The following is an 18,968-nucleotide window of genomic DNA, read 5'->3' as shown; positions in this document are numbered from 1 at the left end:
GCAGAACATGCCATGGAGCAGAACATGCTTAAATTGAGTGTCTACTTCAAAATCTGAGTCATTTAGACTCCCCCCACCCAGCACCAGCTTTTCTGAACTACACACACGGAGTTATTCTTGCAATATGTCCTGCACTCCCATAATCCTCCTTATCCTAATCTCTCCATAACCTACAGCACCCACAACCTCTACCACATCACCACGCGCTGCACAACTTGTTGGTTCTGGTGCCTGCGTGTCACATTTCTCTCTCTCTCTCTCTCTCTCTCTCTCTCTCTCTCTCTCTGTGTGTGTGTGTGTGTGTGTGTGTGTGTGTGTGTGTGTGTCGTTTTTTCCTAGATCATTACGGGATTTAGTCTGACATCTAACAAGTTTTCATTCTTTTCTGTGTGTACCTATTGATGATAACACTTCTATAATTCGATGTGAGTAGTCCTTTATACAAGATCTGTTCACAAAATTTTGGAACATTCGTAATTTTGCACTAATGGCGTACTGGAGCTGAATTGTTACCGCTGCACATGCCTGTGTTTAATGTGTAACTGCCAGAAGTTTCATTATTGTAGGTCTGTTATTGTTCAGTGCTGTATTGAGTAGAATATTGTGGCGCACAGTTTGCGAATTTCAAGATGGCAAGAGTCTGGCAGTCTGTGTCAAATTTTGCGTTAAACTTGAGAAAATCTTTACAGACACGTACCAAATGTTGCCACCAAGTTCGTCCCGAGGCACACTAGTCGAGACGAGAAAGACCTTCGCCACGCAATCTGTGAAGAGCTTCTGGATTGTACAAATGAGAACGAGACATTCCTTAAGAGAATCGTAACTGGTGACGACACATGATGTTGGGACCGAGGTTCAATCTTCACAATAGTTTGGGAAAGGTTCTCTGAGACCAAAAAGAGTTCGTCAGGTCAGGTCAAATGTCAAAACCATGCTGATAGTATTCTTCAATTTAGTTCATCATGAATTTGTATCACAGGGACAAACTGTTAATCGATGCTACTATTGAGACAAGTTGCAATGCTTTACATCAGTTGGATTTAATACCTCATTGCTATCCAATGATTTCTACTGGACCTTGTCTTTTTGTTATTTGTTTCTTTGCTGCCTTCACCTTTCATTTCTCAAGTCTATCCATGCAACTTCTACTGTATTCTTTCACCTGTTTCAGTCATTTTATGATTAATACTTCATTTGAAATTCTTAAAAATCTATTGTTCTTTCAACTTATCCAGTTCCCATTTTTTTCATTTCCAACTTTTGTTCAGTTAGGTTAGGTTATTGCAGTTTAAAATCTGGTATTGAAATCTACAAACTGATTATGTAATCTGAAGTAATCCAGTGTCTCCAGGAGACAATTCATGGCTCTTGCATCACGATAATGCACCCATGCATCCGGCCCTGTTGACGCAGAACTATTGCACACAAAAATGAAATCACTGTGCTGCCTCAACCTCCATATTCTCCAGATCTGGGCCCTGCGGACATTTTGTTATTTCCAACATTGAAAACCCCGTTGAATGGAAGAAGATTTGCAATGACAGATGAAATAAAAGAAAATATACAGACAGCAATTTGAGCAATCCAACAAGAGGCATACCAAGACTTCTTCCGGAAGTGGAATGGTGTTGGGAATGGTGTATCAATTGTGGTGGAGAATTATTTTGAAGGAAACCACACACAATAAATAAAAGGTAAGCATATAAAAACGTTGCAGATGAAGTTCCAGAATTTTTTGAACAGACCCCATATGCATATACTCATTCAGACCCATATTTATGCATGGGTCAAAGCCCAGTGCAACAAATTTTTAGCAAAAGGATGTACACAAAAGAAAAACAGCAGTGGTGGTTGCATGAATTCTTATTGGCGAGAGGAGAACCACAGGTAGAAGGACGGAGATGTGTGCATCTTGCAACTGGTAACACTGCCTCCAATATGTTTTTGTGTGGTGGTTAGGCGAGGAAGTGTCAAGATGTACCACTGATGTAGTGAGGTATCATCTTGGTGCTTTCATTTTGTTTATGTGTATTTTCCCATATTTTAAAAAAATGTAGCCAATTTCTGATACACAGTAAATGTCAATCCTGAGAAGTTGAAACCTAAAAATAATTTTTAATATAGTTGACATAATCATCTTGACAGATTCAGCAACTGTTTAGTTAATTGAGATAATTCTCATCTGTTGTTCCATCTCAGTTGCATGTTTTCAATTAGATTACATGTTTCCATCACTGTGGATCATCTTCAGACGTAAATCTATAATGCTGTAGAACAGTTGCTGAATGTTTACTCACATTATATAAAGGAGTCTTTTGGAACAGGATGTGTCCATCTCAAAACCTTCCTTATGAGTTCTAGATATGAGAATAGTCCTGTGCCTGTCTTAAATAAAATGCTAAGAGAGAAATATCTCTCTGATATTTATCCAAACATTAGAATCACTCTTTAAATTTATTTGAGCATATTACCAATGAACTGTTCTGCTGCGATCCTTTTCATATATTTTAAGGGTTAAGAACTACCTGCGTGCTTCTCAGACACAGGAGTGTATGAATCACCTGGCTGTATTAGCAATAGGAAACGATTTGACTGTGAAACTGGACGTTGAAAATGTGATAAAAGTGTTTGCTGATAACAAGGCAAGAAAAAAGCCACTAAATTGCTGACATTCTTTGTTTTTTGTTTTCACTGAGTTACCCTTTGTGTATATGTGTGTGGGTGGTTAATAATAGTACATGTCTGGCATCTCCATCCTGAACTTTGGTAGAATATGTTTGGTGTCTCCAGCTGGAATTTTGGACATGCTGCACCCAATCTTTCTACTTTGAACTCAGAATTAGTTAACCTAATTCTGAACAATATTTTCTTTTTCAAAGATTTCTTCTTTAAATAATAGATATCTGTTCAAATAAACTGTTCACAATTTTGCTGCTAAATGTTCTCCGGAACTGACCAAAAATTATTGGACCCATGGAAGTAAAATTGCCTACATATGGAGCTAAATTCCTATTAATGACATGTTTCATAAAACTTTACTACTCACTGTAGAATTTCCCCATTACTGATGTCAACAGTACGGATAGTTCACTAGGAACACCGTCATTAAACATTTGTAATGTATGATACTTCCAAACCATGTAATAGTCAATCTATGTTATGTAGTCCAAACACAAACATAGTGTTATTCACCAGAGTTGGTTAGTTAACATGTAAAGGTAAACTGTTGTCAATTTAAAAATTCTTTCAAAACACTCTTAGATTATGTGAAGTGCTGGCCTGTAACAAACATCTAAACTGGTGAATAAAAGCTGATCATAAATGTCACTAAACAACAACAAATATGCAGAGGTTGCAAATTAACTTCCGCAGTGCACTGTATGTTATTCAAATTCAACAATCAGAGGACTACACTCAAAGAAGAAAACTCCACGAGACTTCAAACACATAATTACGCCTCAATAACACTTCAGGCCATATCCAGGTACACTGTGCAGAATTTTCAAGACATTTCCACTGGAAAACATTACAACATATTGAAAACCTTAAATGATATAGAAATTACTATTTTATGGCTTATTTTAGAGCTCGTGTCAAGCCTAAGGCTTCCTCCATAATAGTGAGAGTCCTATTCTAACACTTGTTTGTACAGCTCAAAGGTCAATAACCCCATTCTATCAGCTTCAAAAGTATGTACCTTAACTCTTATTAAATTGAGACAAAACTTTTACTGTATTCATACTTGAGTTACACAGCTCTCATGATTTGGAAATAACAAAGACTATTGTACAATGTACTTCTCTCTGTACTTACCAAGGAAAGTGATAGGCTTGGAGACTACACCCTTGGGCACAGCCTTCACCTTGATGGCCTTCACATCATACACCTTGCAGCTGAATGGTGAGCCAGCAACAGCCACTTTGCGGTATGCTACCGCAATGCGGTGCTCACCCGTCAGCCGCGGCGTGAACTCAACGTGGAAAGTCTGCGATCCAGTGTCTTTAACTTGGGCAGGTACTGACTGTCCGTTTGGTCCTGCAGTGTCAATTGTTCATATCAGAGTCACTTGTTGAGACAGGGTGGTCAAGGTCTAGGTTGTGTTCTTCTCACTTTTTGAGAAAACAGGAGCAGGTAAGATGAAGAGCATGCATTGTAAGTAGGACAACAACTAAATTCAGCTATACACTGTCAGGTGGGCAGGAGGTATCCATTTAAACAACTAAAACACACAACAATAAGATTTCTCATCATGTGAAGGTAAGTTTGTAACTGGTTATTGACTTAACAAGCTGTCAATGGTTTTGTGAAATAACCAGTAAGTGTCACAAATCATGATAAAGCATTTACTGCATTATTTAAAGACATTCAATCCTGCAGTTAGTTCAAGCACCATTATCATATGATTTTCTCAGTCCCTCAATCAACACACATAAGCAAATAAGTATCCTGTTTTTATGATGAACAAGTTAATCTTTTTAACCTATATTTAGTAAAAGTAATGAATGATGCTGAAAGTTGTCTGTTGATTGAGACATTGAAATTAATGTTAAAAAATATACTTTTTAAGCAACACCACCTTACAGCATAATGACTGTTCTCACAACAAAAGCATAAAAATTACTTTATAGTTCTAGACAAACCCATACGAAAACCACAACTGCAAACCATTTGGCAGACACTACAGTTTCTGAAGCATTCTTGGCAAGGACTAATATTCTGACTCCTCACACAAATCCTCTACATGAATGCTGCAATAAAAAGGCATCAGTTTTGCCAGGATTTATAAATAAATAATTGAAATAAAAATATCATTCATGAAAGTGTAATTTATTTCATTCCGCAGTGGCTTACTAAAAGTGCTATCTGTGATATCTGACAAGGCTTTTGAGAGTACAGCAATCACGCTAGCAACGTTCCACAAAACAAGTGGCAACAAAAAAAATAGCATTGTTTAAAGAAAATGAAAGCACTTGACTAGTTCTCACAAGTATGTCCATAATATGAATTAAAACATGCAATAGAAAAAAAGGGACTCCAGGAAGACCGTCACCACTACCTTTACTGCCTTAACAAACATTCATATGCACTCATTTCCCAGAACCTTTACCACTTCTTTTATTAAACTACATGGGTGTGGGAATAGAAGGATAAACGAGGGAATACGAGCTGTATGTCGAAAGTCTGATATGTCCAGTAATGTGTCTTCATATTCTAAAACAATAATAATAATAATAACAACAATGGCAGAGGATGTCTGGCCATTACTGAAGCTGTGAGTACACTAACAAAAAAATGTTATGAAATTATAAATCAGCCAGCATCATTTTATTAGTCAGTGTGGATGCAACTGTATTGTTTCTGTACAACTGGATAAGTTTTGTTTGTAGCTTGAAGTGTTACTGCATTTATATCTAAAAAAGCTAATTTTCAGTAATTTTATGAATATTTTTGTAGTATTTACAAAGTAATAAGATTTTTAGTCAAGAGTAACTTTCTAACTGATATGTACAGTCGAATTTGTCTAGTAACGTCTGAGTCGGTAAGGGGATGAACCTGCAATTAAAAGAAAAAAAAAGAAAGAAAAGTGTTTCCCTGAAGTTCATCCACAACACAAAGTGCAACTGATTGTTTATCTATGAAAGCAAATTGCCAATTACAAGACAAGTGTTACCCATTTCACTGACTGAATATTTATACAAAATGTAGTACTTTTATGTTATGATCAAAAATTACTACTGGCAGTTTCTGACCTAAGAGTGAATGAAAACATTCATCTTCCATCAGGTAAACACACTTTGCACCATAAATACTCAAATAGAACTTAAGTACATGCTTTAGTCATATCAACTATAATTACAAATGAATTAATTGTCTATTGGAAATGTCTGAACTTAACAGAACATAACCACAGCAGTTTAAAACCCAATTTAAAACAGACAAAATATGATATACTTGAGCACAAATTACCTACTACAGGAACTCACTTTTACTGAATGAGAACATTACAAATACTTCAGCTGTAGAAACTGAAGTCACTTCCTGCCTTCTTTTCCCTTTCAACAGAAAGCTATAGTAGAAAATAAAGTACCACAATGTGCCACAATTATAGTTGGCAATAATTAAAATATGTCATCTGAGTTTTGCTTTTTAGTCATCAACATTGTACTATACAACCAGTGTTCACAAAAACATTAATACTACTGAAGTACGAGGGCTATCCACAAAGTACATTACGTTTTGGAATTAAAAATAAATAAAGTATTGGAATTTTTTTTATTATATACAGATGAAAGCCACACTTAAATACCACTTTTCTACATAGTTGCCATTTAAATTAAGGCACTTATCGTAGCGATGGACGAGCTTGGAAATTCCTTTGTCGTAAAATTCGGCCGCCTGCACCTTCAACCACGTGGTTACCTCTTCATGAAGCTGTGCGTCGTCATCAAAACGCTGCATAGCCAACCACTTCTTCATTGCTGGGAATAAGTGGAAGTCGCTCGGTGCCAGGTCAGGAAGGTACGGCGGATGAGGAAACAACTCCCACTTAAAAGATTAGAGAACTTCACGAGTGGCATTTGCCGTGTGGGCCCGGGCGTTGTCGTGAATCAGCAAGATCTTTGAGCCCAACTTTCCCCTGCGCTTGTTTTGTATTGCTCTTCTGAGGTTGTGCAGAGTTTGGCAATACCTTTGAGAGTTTATTGTAGTGCCTCTTTCCAGGAAATCCACAAAAATCACACCTTTTCTGTCCCAAAAGACAGTCATTACGTGGTTGAAGGCGCAGGCGGCCGAATTTTACGACGAAGGAATTTCCAAGCTCGTCCATTGCTTCGATAAGTGTCTTAATTTAAATGGCAACTATGTAGAAAAGTAGTAGTTAAGTGTGGCTTTCATCTGTATATAATAAAATAATTTTCCAATACTTTATTTATTTTTAATTCCAAAATGTAATGTACTTTGTGGATAGCCCTCGTACAATGGTCAACCAGCACAGCATTGCAAATTGACCTTAAGAAGTGTCTGTTGCTCTGAGACCTAACTTTACACACTTAACCAGCATCAAAACTCAAACAGTATCCAGCAAGTACTAGCATCAAGAAGATAGAAAACATCCAAAGAAGGTATGCAAACAATAAATAGTTGAAAATATGCTACTGAAGGGTAGTAGGACAGGCTATGAGGTATGCTGTTTTACTTCAGAGTGATATACAATGAAGCATTCCAGAGTTTGCAGACACTACTTAAAAACCTACACTAAGAGTTACTGTGAGAGTACCATGAAATTTCAACTCTTACCTTCCACATTGACTTCTATATCTTCAACACTTCCAGACACGTTGCTCATTGTAAAGAATGATGTCTTCCCGACGGCTGCAGAGGAAAGTGATGGTCCACTAACTGTTATTTGGTGTGGCGAGTCTCCTTGCACACGTGCCAGGAAAGGGGAGCCTGCAATATTGATGACAACCTTGATGTTGATTTAGTGTTTTCAACTGTGGAGTCTGTTTTGCAAAGTGCATTAATTTACAAACTATTTTGTAATATGGTTAATGACTAAAAAATGCATATATTTCAAAATGCTCTTGGTACATCAGTCTTACCTGGAACACCTTCCTTGTTGAAATTAATGCTAATAACATGATCAGTCGGGTCAATTGGAACAAAGCTCACAGCAAAACGAGCGTTTCCCTGAGGATGCACTTGGGTCGGTATATTGTGACCACGAGCACTGATTGTTATTTCCAGGTTGCCTTCTCCAGCCTGGCTTGCGTCAACTGTAAATAAATAAATAGAACACACAGTTTAATGCAGTATATTGTAGGTTAAATGACATTCAAGTAAAATGTGTGGCCAAGTAAAACATTATTTAGAATAATGATAGTAAAGTTAAATTAAACTGTAAACGAAAGATAGAGTTCTTCACTGCTAATAGCAGGTGACATCATAGAGAAAGTTATAAAAAATTGATAATTGAAAGCCTGTGGGTGTGCCTGAAAAGCTTAAAAGTTTAAAAACTGGGTTGTTTTGGAAATCAGCCTCGTGCAAACATAATAATTGTGTTTGCACAAGGCTGATATCCAAAACAACCCAGTTTTTAGATCACAAAGACGGAAGAACGAAAAGAGGAGCTTCAAATCTTAGTAAAATGAGTAACTTAAATTTTTTTTAAGAGGTTAAGACATCATCACTACAGCTACTGAAGAGTACCCAATGACAGAAAGTATTAAAAAATCAGACTCACCCATGAATTGCAGGGTCTTTCCAACAGAGCCCTTAGGCAAAGGACCAACAAACACACGTTTGGCATCATAGGCCTTAGCAATAAACGGTGTTCCACTCACAGCGTGGCCATTGTATTCGACTGTTATGGAATGTGCACCAACTTCACGGGGGGTAAACTCTGCTGTGAAGCCACTGTGTATGTTCCCAGTAACTTTAACAGGCAGCTCAGAAGATGGTCCTAGTAAAATGGCAGTGGAAAAAAAAAAAACTCATAACAACAGTGAATTTATAATAAATAAACAGATAAATAAATGAAAATTATAGGCATGTAAATGGATGCTGACTAATGGAATAAAAAACAGTGCATTCTTTAAATCTGAAATACAGGGCAATTTGGGGCCTTTTTAAACTGACAGTCACCACTACAGAAGAGGGAAATGACACCACTGGCATTCGCAGCACCTTATCAACAGAACAACATTGCTGGTACTGGGGGATACACGTGTCTGTAACCCTCATGTTTCTTTTTCTTAAGTAAGGAAACATTAATATGAGTGACAGCCTTCTCTATACAATATTTTCATAAATTGCCATAGCACATCCTTGGCAATTCGTAACACTCAACTAAAAGTAACATAGCAAAAAATGGATGGATACAGCAAGAAATGTTAATAGGCTAACACAAACTATGTAATACCACAGTACCCAAATTTTAAGCCACAGTAAATTAAATACTAGTTGAACAGCTATACAATAGCAGTACTCAATTGTTAACCAAGTAATACAGTAAACCACGTAGATATAAAACTGAGAACTGTACCACGAACGGAAACAGCCAGCTCCGCGCTTCCACTGCCATCCACTGCCATGTGGAACCTCGCCACTTCGTTCACCGGTACGAGCTCGAGATTGCGCAAAGTCAGAGATACCCGGCTAGTATCAGACACTGAGCAAACAAATGGGCAACCTGGAGAAAATGACAGATGTTACAGCACTTCACAATAATAGTTTGCACACAAGTCACACGATACCTGTCGATAAGTACAACAGTTAAGAAAGAATACAAGAGCACTATACCTGTAACAGTTTCACCATTAAATTTTATGTCAATCAAGTGTGACTTTGTCTGCTCAGGTGTAAAGCTCACAAGGCAGCGACCACCTCCGACAACCTGAACGTGATTAGGGACTTCACCCTCATTTATTGAGATTTCTAGCTGACCCTCTCCCGCTTGGCTTGCGTCAACTAGGGAAGGGGAGAAGATTAAAAACATTCACAGAGACAGTAGATAAATTTATTGAATGTGCTAACAGTGGAGTGCTTGTCAAAAGAATATAGTCTAAGGGATAAACAGCACATTTAAAAGCAATGAACACTCTGTGGTAAATATGCAAATAACAAGAATTTTTGGAAATTACAAAATGAAGTAATGTAATACTGAATTACAATGCCAATACCTCTGAACTGGCACGGTTGCCCGACAACACCACTGGACACATCAGTGACACGAATGAGTGCGCTATTGTAGACTTTTGCAACCAGTGGACCAGCTGGCAACTTCTGGCCAGCAATAGACACTTCCACCAAATGACTTCCAACTTCTGTAGGCACAAATTCCACCCTGAATTCGCCACCCTTTTCCTCTACAAGCCGAGCTGCAACTGGTCGCTTTGATGGGCCTGTGGAAAAACTTCCCATATAATGTAAGAGAAACAGTAAGGTTGATGTGTAGCACTGTATTTACGAAATCGATGTGTACAAGGTGACTAGTATACCGATACTTGCTTATTATCTGAATGTCTATGTCGTCCCTTGAAAAGCCTGGAGCACTGAGTTCAAATGTTGCAGTTGTTCCGGCAGCAACAAGCCGCACAGCCTCTCCCAGCACAGCCATCTTGGGGCCCGTCATTACTGCTACCTGCCAGGGACTCCCTGAAAAGAAAATTAACAAGATGGTATTACTTTATATTTGCTCATAAAAAGGAGATAAGCAGTATCAACTATTACTTACTGCAACTGCTACACACTATTTACCTAAATTGATGACCAGCAATGACGGAGTGCACTACAGATAAACAATTCAGAAAACAACCAAAGTTAAGAATCGTGGGTCACTTATCTCTTTGAGGGTTTTATGTTCAGTCGGGTCTAGTGCAGCAGGGGATACAACCCGTCGGCTTTGGACAATGACGTCACAAGTCGCCAGATAGTAGTTTACCATTTTCGCTTTTGCTGTTATGTTTCAGTTTCGTTTTTTTTACTGATTGCTTAATAAAGTGGATCTGTTTATTCTATCTCGTGAGATTTTTTTTTTAAAAAGCCAAAAAACACTTATCAGCCACTGAAGGGAGCTACAACACTAAGAAGAATCGCTTCGCGATTGGCGACTTGTGACGTCAATGTCCAAAGCCGACGGGTTGTATCCCCTGCTGCACTAGTCCCGTTCAGTCTTAGGTCCAGATCATCTGCACTGAAGACAAGTGCATGCCAAAGGTGAAAGAAAGTTCACTCTCGGGCTCATGTACAAACCAAGTATCACAGATACACAGTCCTATAAAGGTTGCTGAAAAAATACAGTAAGGTTCAAATCTGTGGTTTGATGTCTTACTTTGACCTTAAAAGAGGGAGAGGGCTATTAAATAACTGACTGTTATTTTAAAAGTCTTGAAGGCAATGCGTGGCGGGGTGGGCGATGCCAATCACATTTTTGGGCTACTGATCACGAATTTGTCAGGGACGTTAAGTTCATGGTGGAAGTAAAGAACATTGGGCTCGTTGTGTGGGATTCAAAACAACCCAATGAGCGAAATATTTAGTCACTGCATTGTTTCTGGTATTAGTTGTACAAATATAATTGCTTTTAGGTCTATAGGCAACACAAATGCGAAACGTGAGTTGCAGGTTTTCAACTACAAGCATCTTTCTTACACAATATCAATAAGAAACATGAGAAAATCACTGCCCATCTGCGCTTATGAATAAAACTCTCTGCGAACAATATGCAATGAAGGTCAAGTTTAATTAAAGCTGCCACGTTCAAGTGATACGCCCCACCTCCTCCCTTTCTCGTGTCCCAGTGGGATAAAAACTCATGATTTTCCTTAACCATAAACTGCACACAATACCTTACACTACAAACACTATTTTCCTTTGAGCATTAAACATAGTTCACGCGACAGCTATTTCCCTCAACCAGCTGCAAGAACAACACATAGCGCTTCGAATCTGGAACTTGGAAAGCTTCACCATGCTGCTTTTTTGTTTTTTTTTTTTTTTTTTTTTTTAAAACTAAATAAAACCCACCAGTTCGTTGTTAACGTCCAGTGTTGCCGCGAAATTGTAACAACAGTAACAACACCTCTACGTCACCATACCAGGTAGTGACTGTCGTGACAGACAAACCCGCTGTAGAAAGGAGTGGGCAACAGCCGACACATCGCTCGGCTTGACGTCACGGCGTTGGTGCCGCAACAAGCGCATTCCAGCACGAACGGTGGCCAGTTGGCAACACTGCGCAGGTGCGATCGAGGCCACAGGTAGGTAGGCTGGCACAGCTACCGGGTGGTGGGGTGGTGGGGGGGGGGGGGGGGGGGCTGGGCGGAGGCGGTGGTCGAGGGCGGCATCCGAAAACAAATCACACCGGCACTGTCTTGCCATTCCGGGCACACAGTGTCCGGACTCAGGAGGGCATGTCCGAAGGCCGCACAGCTCCCGCGCAGTACGCAAAGATAAACATGCAGCTACACAGTTCGTACACGGAATATATCGAACAACGTAATCCTATCTGCAGACATAGCGAGTAACACTCGTGATGAACGGAATTAAAAAACAAATCTACGTGCAATGACTGGGAAATGCGCTTCATCTTATCCCGCGCAGTACGCAAAGATAGACATGCTGCTACACAATTCGTACACGGAATATACCGAACATCGTAATCCTATCTGCAGACATAGCGAGTAACACTCGTGATGAACGGAATTAAAAAACTAATCTACGCGCAATGACTGGGAAATGCGTTTCATTTTATTACGCTAAACTCTGTGCTATCTCTCTGTCCACCTATTGAAGTCTCTGGTATATATTCAGTAATCTCTCTTCCTAAAGGTATGCTTATGTTTGACATATTCAGTCCGATATTAGATAAAACAATTTCGAGACGTCGTAATATTCGACTTTTGGAGGGGTACGCGATTTTGTTCTCTTTGCTAAAGTTTATATACCTCATGTCCTTCACATATTACACCAAATTTTATACTTGACGAACTTCCCACTCGGCAGTCAAATTCTTCATTTTGCTCTGATGGCGTTGAATTCCATTACCGTCCGGTATTTCCTTAATTTTACTCTATAGTCCATATCTACACCTGTATACATATCCGCAAACCACTGTGAAGTACATGTCGGAGCCCAGTTAACGTTAGCACGGTACCGGTACCTGGTCTGGGCTGCTTCCCGTCCCAATCGCGTAGAGAGCGATTGAACAATAACTGCTTAAATGCCTCTGTGAGTTCTGTGATTTGTCTAGAGGAGCGATACAGGTTCTCCACTCCAGAACGCTTCTTCAATCTTGGTTAATAAGTCATGTCTATCTTCAGGGGTTTACTAATTCAAGTTTTCGACATTTGTGTGTGGCCTGCTGTGCGCCTAATAAACTTTGATTATTCCTGCTTCCATTCTCTGTACACGATCAGTAGTCTATCTATCCTAACTAGTAGAGGTAGAGGTCCGGCCAGGGGCGCCCACAGATAGGGCCAGCTGCTCCCAATGAGAATTCATTCATTTTACGAACATGAGAATGGGCCCAGTACCTATGACCTAAAATACCTGGAAAATTACCTCTAACATGACCTGAAGAAATCGATCATATTGACGTCAAATAATGTATAACATATATAAAGTAAGTTATAAAAGGGGCCCGAGAAATGCCAAACTTCGTAGGAAGTTGGAACTGGACAATTTAAAATCGCCACGAATTTGTTCAAGTAATCTAATTGTTTGAAGATGTACAATAATTGTTGTATAGCCATCTTTGAGATTTTCAAGTGTATAACTCAGCATGCAGATTGTCTCGAAAGTCAGGGACCATCTGTTGTCGAACAACATACGCTTGTGTGTTAGAAAATCTTTTTCAGCATTTGCTGAAACAACTGGCGCATACACCATGACATTTTCCTTTAGCTTCAAAAACGAATTTCAAAAATTGGAACACGAATATCGATATTTCACAAAATAATGGAATTTACGTTTGGCTCGATATTTACAATTTTATTTAAATACCCATACTGGTACAAATTAACAGAAGTGAATGGCGCGATAATAACAGTAAGCAGACGAAACACGAATTTATTTTCAACATGTGGAAATAGATTCTTGACCGACATAGTTGCGTTTTTCCTCGCACTGTTCGTTCCTGCCAACATTACAAGAATAAGAGTTGTGTTACAAAGTGATGTTAAACACAAACATTTAAAAGAAGGAAGTAATGCCACCTAAAAGCTGAAAGCTAAACTCCAGAAAATCACGCCGTGTCACCCTAGGCGGATGCGGCATAGAGGGTCACGGGGCCATCACGCTGCTGCCGCGTCCGCTGGCGACTTCCACACCGGCTGGCGACCGTCAGCAGCTCTCAGTCGGTGTCACGGACGTGACTGCATCCCGTCGCCGTGCTCCCACGCTGAAGGACCTGTGGCGCTACCGAGAACTGAACCTGGACCCGATGCGCTCAACAGTCGGCTACGGAGGTGGACAGAGAGTGACATCATCCTCGGAAAATAAGTACTGTAGGGCACCTAATGACGAAAAACACAAAATTAAATTTACATTTCTACAGCCAGAATAATCCACCTCCGCAGTCCAAGTCCCTAGCCGACGCCTGTGCAATGGTGGTCAAGTCGGCGGTAAGCCGATTCGAATCCCGGAGGTGTAAAGTTTTCAATGCCAGTGTTTGGCTGACAACAGTAAGAGACATGGCTCTTAAATTTTCTGACCACCAGTATTCTCGTCTAAATCCGAAAGTAAATTCCAAGTATCGCTGCAGTGCCTCACGGAGGAGTTGTCGATGACGATCCGTTCATCGGGGTGGGACTGTAAGCTGTTCGACAGGGGTAGGCACCGCGGAACTTAGACTTTCGTAGCCACAACATTAGGGATTGCAGTACTTGTGGACAATGCGTAGCTCATAAGAAATGAAAGATTTCAAGTCAACAGACTCTGGGAATTACTAATAGGGTGTAATAAATTGAAACTGTCAATCGATTGAGTGAGGAAACTACTACGTGTGCACATCGTCCCATTAAGTAAGGAAAAAGTTACTCTCACAGTATCCCACGTCATTATAGCTTACAAACCTCAAGTAGTTATTGATGTAGCAAAAAGTTGCTCGGCAAAAGCCTTCTCTTTCAGAATGGGTAAAAAACGTCGGCACTGATTTAAAGTAGTAGGCTGTGTTATATTTCCTTTCGTTTGCTGAAGGGGTCTACGCATATACTGTGTGGCCGCAGATCGGTACTTGTTGGTAAAAGTAGGGAACTACTTGAGTAATTATTGTACAGTACCCTTCAGTTCGTCAATTTCACAACCACTACTGTAAATAAGTATCACAGCTGAGCTGAGAACGAAAGCCTCTGCAGTGCGTTGTCAGGAAACACAGGTGACCGCTACGGCGCGAGTGTGGATGAATCTCGATTTGTCCACGGCCAATAATGAGTTGTAAGTAAAGAGTTACGCGGAAACACAGTTACTTATAATTTTGTGCATTGTGAGCTGCAAACGGATAGTAAATAGGGCGAAAACATTACCAATACTCGTACCCGATTTGTACCCTCGTTAACTAATCAGAACTGAAACGGACGGAATCCATACACGTTATAAAAATGAACAAATATATGTGTGTGTATATGCATGTAAGTTCTTCGTCTCCTACTAAACCACTGGACCAATTTTACTAAACTTGGTACACGTATTACTTCCTCTCCGGAAAGAATCTCTGTGGGGATAAGAACCACCTACCTATCAACGGGGTGGGGTGGGGGTGGGTGAAAAAGAGGTGCAGCCCACGATGCACCAACGCCCAGTCTTTATTCGATCAGTTTTTGAGAATGAGTGCACTTTGTGACTTGCAGCAAACCTCATACTACACTTCAAACATGTATGAAACTTGTTCTCGCTGACAACCTCTACAAAATCATAAAAAGAAAAAAAAAAGTCTCTCACTACGTTTTCGCTATTCATGCAATGAAACTGCCGCTCGAGGCATGATACTTTAATTTATTACTTATTAACTCTGAATGAATTCGCGACACATTTCTCAGACAGTTTTCACCTATACCACAGGACGTAACAGCAAAATTATGTAAGTGTACGACACGTAGTTGAGAAGACAACAGTGGGACGTGTGGTAATTTGCCGCATCGTGCGTGGCGTTTAAATTTATTATTTCTTTGCTACCTAACTCCATTCACGGCAGTATCCACATATGCCGGTGAATGTACCTACAAAAAATATCACGTAGTTCAGGCGATAAGACGTCAAATACTGAGAGGCACGGAAAACTGCCGCATTACGCACGATGTTTAAATTACTACGTGACCTCTAACTCTATTCGCAACACATTTCGCAGACAGGATGCACATATATCACTGGATAAAACTAAACTAAACTCCTCCTAAAAAGGCCACGAAGGCCCAACGGTACCGACCGGCCGCAGCGTCATCCTCAGCTCATAGGCATCATCACTGGAGGGGCACGTGGTCGGCACACCGCTCTCCCGAGACCGGAGCCGCTACTGCTCAATCCAGTAGCTCCTCAGTTTGCCTCACAAGGGCTGAGTGCACCCCCCGCTTGCCAACAGCGCTCGGCAGAGCGGATGGTTACCCATCCGAGTGCTGGCCCAGCCCGACAGCGCTTAACTTCGGTTATGTGACGGGAGCCGGTGTTGCCACTGCGGCAAGGCCTTTGGCTATATATCACAGGATGCACCTGCAAAATCATAACATTCTATATATCAGGTCAGGAGATACGATCTTATAAACACTGATAGGCGTGAAAATAAAACTGCAGGGTGATTTCGCTACCTGTACAGACGATATATGTGAATAGTATAGCTTGGCGGGTTTTGGTCGAGATAACGATTGTCTCACATACGTGTCAGGTTTCACATCCAGTGTCAGGTCAGGTACTTGGCTCCCTGCCCCTTGGGAAACCACCAGGAACTGATCAATGACACCCAGTCTTAAGCAATTGTGCAATAATGGTCACGTGACATAAAATTGGAGGGAAATACCTCCCTATTTCTCTGAGCCAATGGCAACACAATAAACTGGCGGGAAACCCAACTAACCAATGACAAATCAAGCACTGCTGCCCAATTCCAACTTTTATAGCTCAGGCTGTGTATATTTGTTAGTAACAAATTGTACTAAGGCTGCCGTCACACTGGCACTGGTACCGCTGATAATTGGGACATAGTTCGGAATCTGTGGCCTCAAATCGCAGGTTTACTGCAAACCACAAATAGGCAAAATCTTTATAAAAAATTTTAGGTGTAGAGTACAGTCTCGAAAAATAATTTGTTCGAGTGACAAGTACGGCGTGTCTTGATTAAAGTTATTGTAGTGGATCCTTTTGCGTTTTGGTAGGTGGGCATTAGATGTCTGCAAATTATTATTAGTGCTTACTGGCTTTTATGCCAGTAGGCTGGTGATTCAGTTGCATGAAGTGGTTTGGAAATATGGTGTGTGTACGTTTTTCCACTTTTCATTGCGTTAGTGTTCTGAGTATCTTATTCCAAACTTCATGTTTGTCCATCCCACTTAGGCTGAATGATTGGCATTGAAGGTTAATTGGAGTATGTCTGCACACCTTCAAATAATTCGACAAATGAATTTCGAGCTCTATTAAAAAATTCGATACTGACGTTAAAGATCCAGTTCTGGCTCAACTAAAACTAGAACTGACACTGATATTTGACATTTAATCTTTACAGTAATTAGGCCTATACTATGTTCTGAAAATTAGTTTCAATGTTTTTGTGTGATGTGTAGGATGGTGTATACAATGCCCTAAATACTTATTTAAAAGCTAATATTTTCACTCTTGCACGCCAAACAGAATTTTTTACTTTATTCTATGCCGAATTTTGGAACTATGCTTCCTGACAGAGCACTAAAAGACACTGTAATATTTATTAAAAGCTGCACTCAATCTGAAATAATACTGCCACAAGAAATTTTGTCACTTCCTTTCTCAAATACACTGGGCAAGTGCTTAAATATCAGTGAAGTTTTCAGTGCTAGAATCCGGTTATCTCAGTATAATTCCAGTATTGCATTAATTTTCACAATTTTTAGAACAGAGTGAGCTGCTGTGAAACCACAGTTCTACCTTTCATTAATTAAATGCTCGCTTACTAACACACAATTTTACCCGTGTATCGTACAATAGAAACATCTACTTCCACCATGTAAATTAGACATCATGTGCTCATTATGTCATTGGCAAAACCATTATACACCTAAGTCCTGCCACTGTAGCCTAGCAAACCACACTCTTGGTGTGGGGTTATCATTGAAACTACATGTCTTTGTAATACACATGTTATCTTCTTCAGAGGTAGCGATCCCTCGTGATGCTAGTCGGTAGTGAGTGAAAGAAAGTGACATCACAAAGTTACAGCATTTTTAACTACTGTGGTATGTTTTTTTCTTCTCTCATATATTCGTAAAACTTGTCTGGTAAATCCAGTAACTGAAGACAAGAGTGTACATTACTCGCAACGATCTTTTTGGAACAGATATAGCTCATTTACACGGATCGGCATCTTTTTAATAGCAGACGCCGCTATGCAGCACCCGTCTCCAAACACGGACGAGTTGTAGTATCTATCCCATCCTTGGAGGTTAAAATCTCACCTAACCTCTTCAGCCCCACCAAAAACTGACGAACAATATGAGACGCGCAGCGGCCGAGCTGTCTGCGAGCTCTGGCGAGCCGTCCGCCGACCCCTGTCACCGCCACCATGGGCGAAGCCCAAGTCCTCTACCTCGAGATTTATTTGTTACTAACAATTTAATACTCAGTCATTCGAGGCGCCGCCAGAGACAGCACCCTGGCAGTAATATAGGTCTGTACTCTTTCTCACTATTCCACAATTTTACTTTTTTATCCATATTTATTGCATTTTCCCCATTTTCATATTTTACCCATATTTTCCACAATTTTTTGTTTCATAATTGGTGCACTTGAATGAGTACGGTTCACTGTGGAGCTTTCCGGAACACGGAGAGGATCAGGCAGTGTTTATTTGTTAATAACAAATTACATTAAGTAACATCAAACGAGGTCTTTAATATTATGTGATTCGAGGCACCACAGGTGGCCACACCAAGCAAGACAAGTAAATACTCCCATTGTTCCCCAATTTTGTGTGTTTCAACCCATTTGCGTACTTTCCCCTTTCTTTCCATAATTTTCTTGGTTTATTCCTGCGGCACTCTGCAGCTGGACAGCGTAGGGAAAGGTTGTACACTGTGTTTATTGTTAATGACAAATTTTGTTAAGTCATGTCATTCATGTTAATAACAATTCAATATTTAGTCATGTAAGGTACTAGCCGAAGCAAAACCTACGCAAAGTCTACCCCAACTTTAGGAATTATTCACCTACTTCCGTATTTTTTCCCACAATTTCCACATTTTATGCAATTACGCAGTATCCACCGCACTGTTCTCACCGTCGCGTCGATG

General features: G+C 40.1%; 1 protein-coding gene across 2 annotated transcripts in view; it reads right to left on the bottom strand.

Moving 5' to 3' along the window:
• Positions 1-11,681, bottom strand: part of LOC124774941 (filamin-C) — a 284,171-nt gene extending 272,490 nt beyond the window's left edge. The window contains exons 1-9 of one of the 2 annotated variants that reach the window (XM_047249638.1): positions 11,527-11,681; positions 10,009-10,155; positions 9,681-9,902; positions 9,301-9,468; positions 9,044-9,190; positions 8,243-8,461; positions 7,602-7,775; positions 7,297-7,449; positions 3,814-4,035 (exon numbers count right to left, since the gene is read on the bottom strand). In XM_047249638.1, the coding sequence (XP_047105594.1) occupies positions 3,814-4,035; positions 7,297-7,449; positions 7,602-7,775; positions 8,243-8,461; positions 9,044-9,190; positions 9,301-9,468; positions 9,681-9,902; positions 10,009-10,132 (1,429 nt within the window). In that variant the 5' untranslated portion in view covers positions 10,133-10,155; positions 11,527-11,681. The remainder of the gene's footprint in view (positions 1-3,813; positions 4,036-7,296; positions 7,450-7,601; positions 7,776-8,242; positions 8,462-9,043; positions 9,191-9,300; positions 9,469-9,680; positions 9,903-10,008; positions 10,156-11,526) is intronic. The other variant, XM_047249637.1, reaches the window with a different exon arrangement.
• Positions 11,682-18,968: the final 7,287 nt, after the last annotated feature.

The sequence above is a fragment of the Schistocerca piceifrons genome, chromosome 2 (assembly GCF_021461385.2).
Source record: "Schistocerca piceifrons isolate TAMUIC-IGC-003096 chromosome 2, iqSchPice1.1, whole genome shotgun sequence".
Classification (NCBI taxonomy): domain Eukaryota; kingdom Metazoa; phylum Arthropoda; class Insecta; order Orthoptera; family Acrididae; genus Schistocerca; species Schistocerca piceifrons.
Note: the sequence above shows the minus strand (reverse complement) of the source record. Positions and strands in the feature narration are given on the sequence as shown.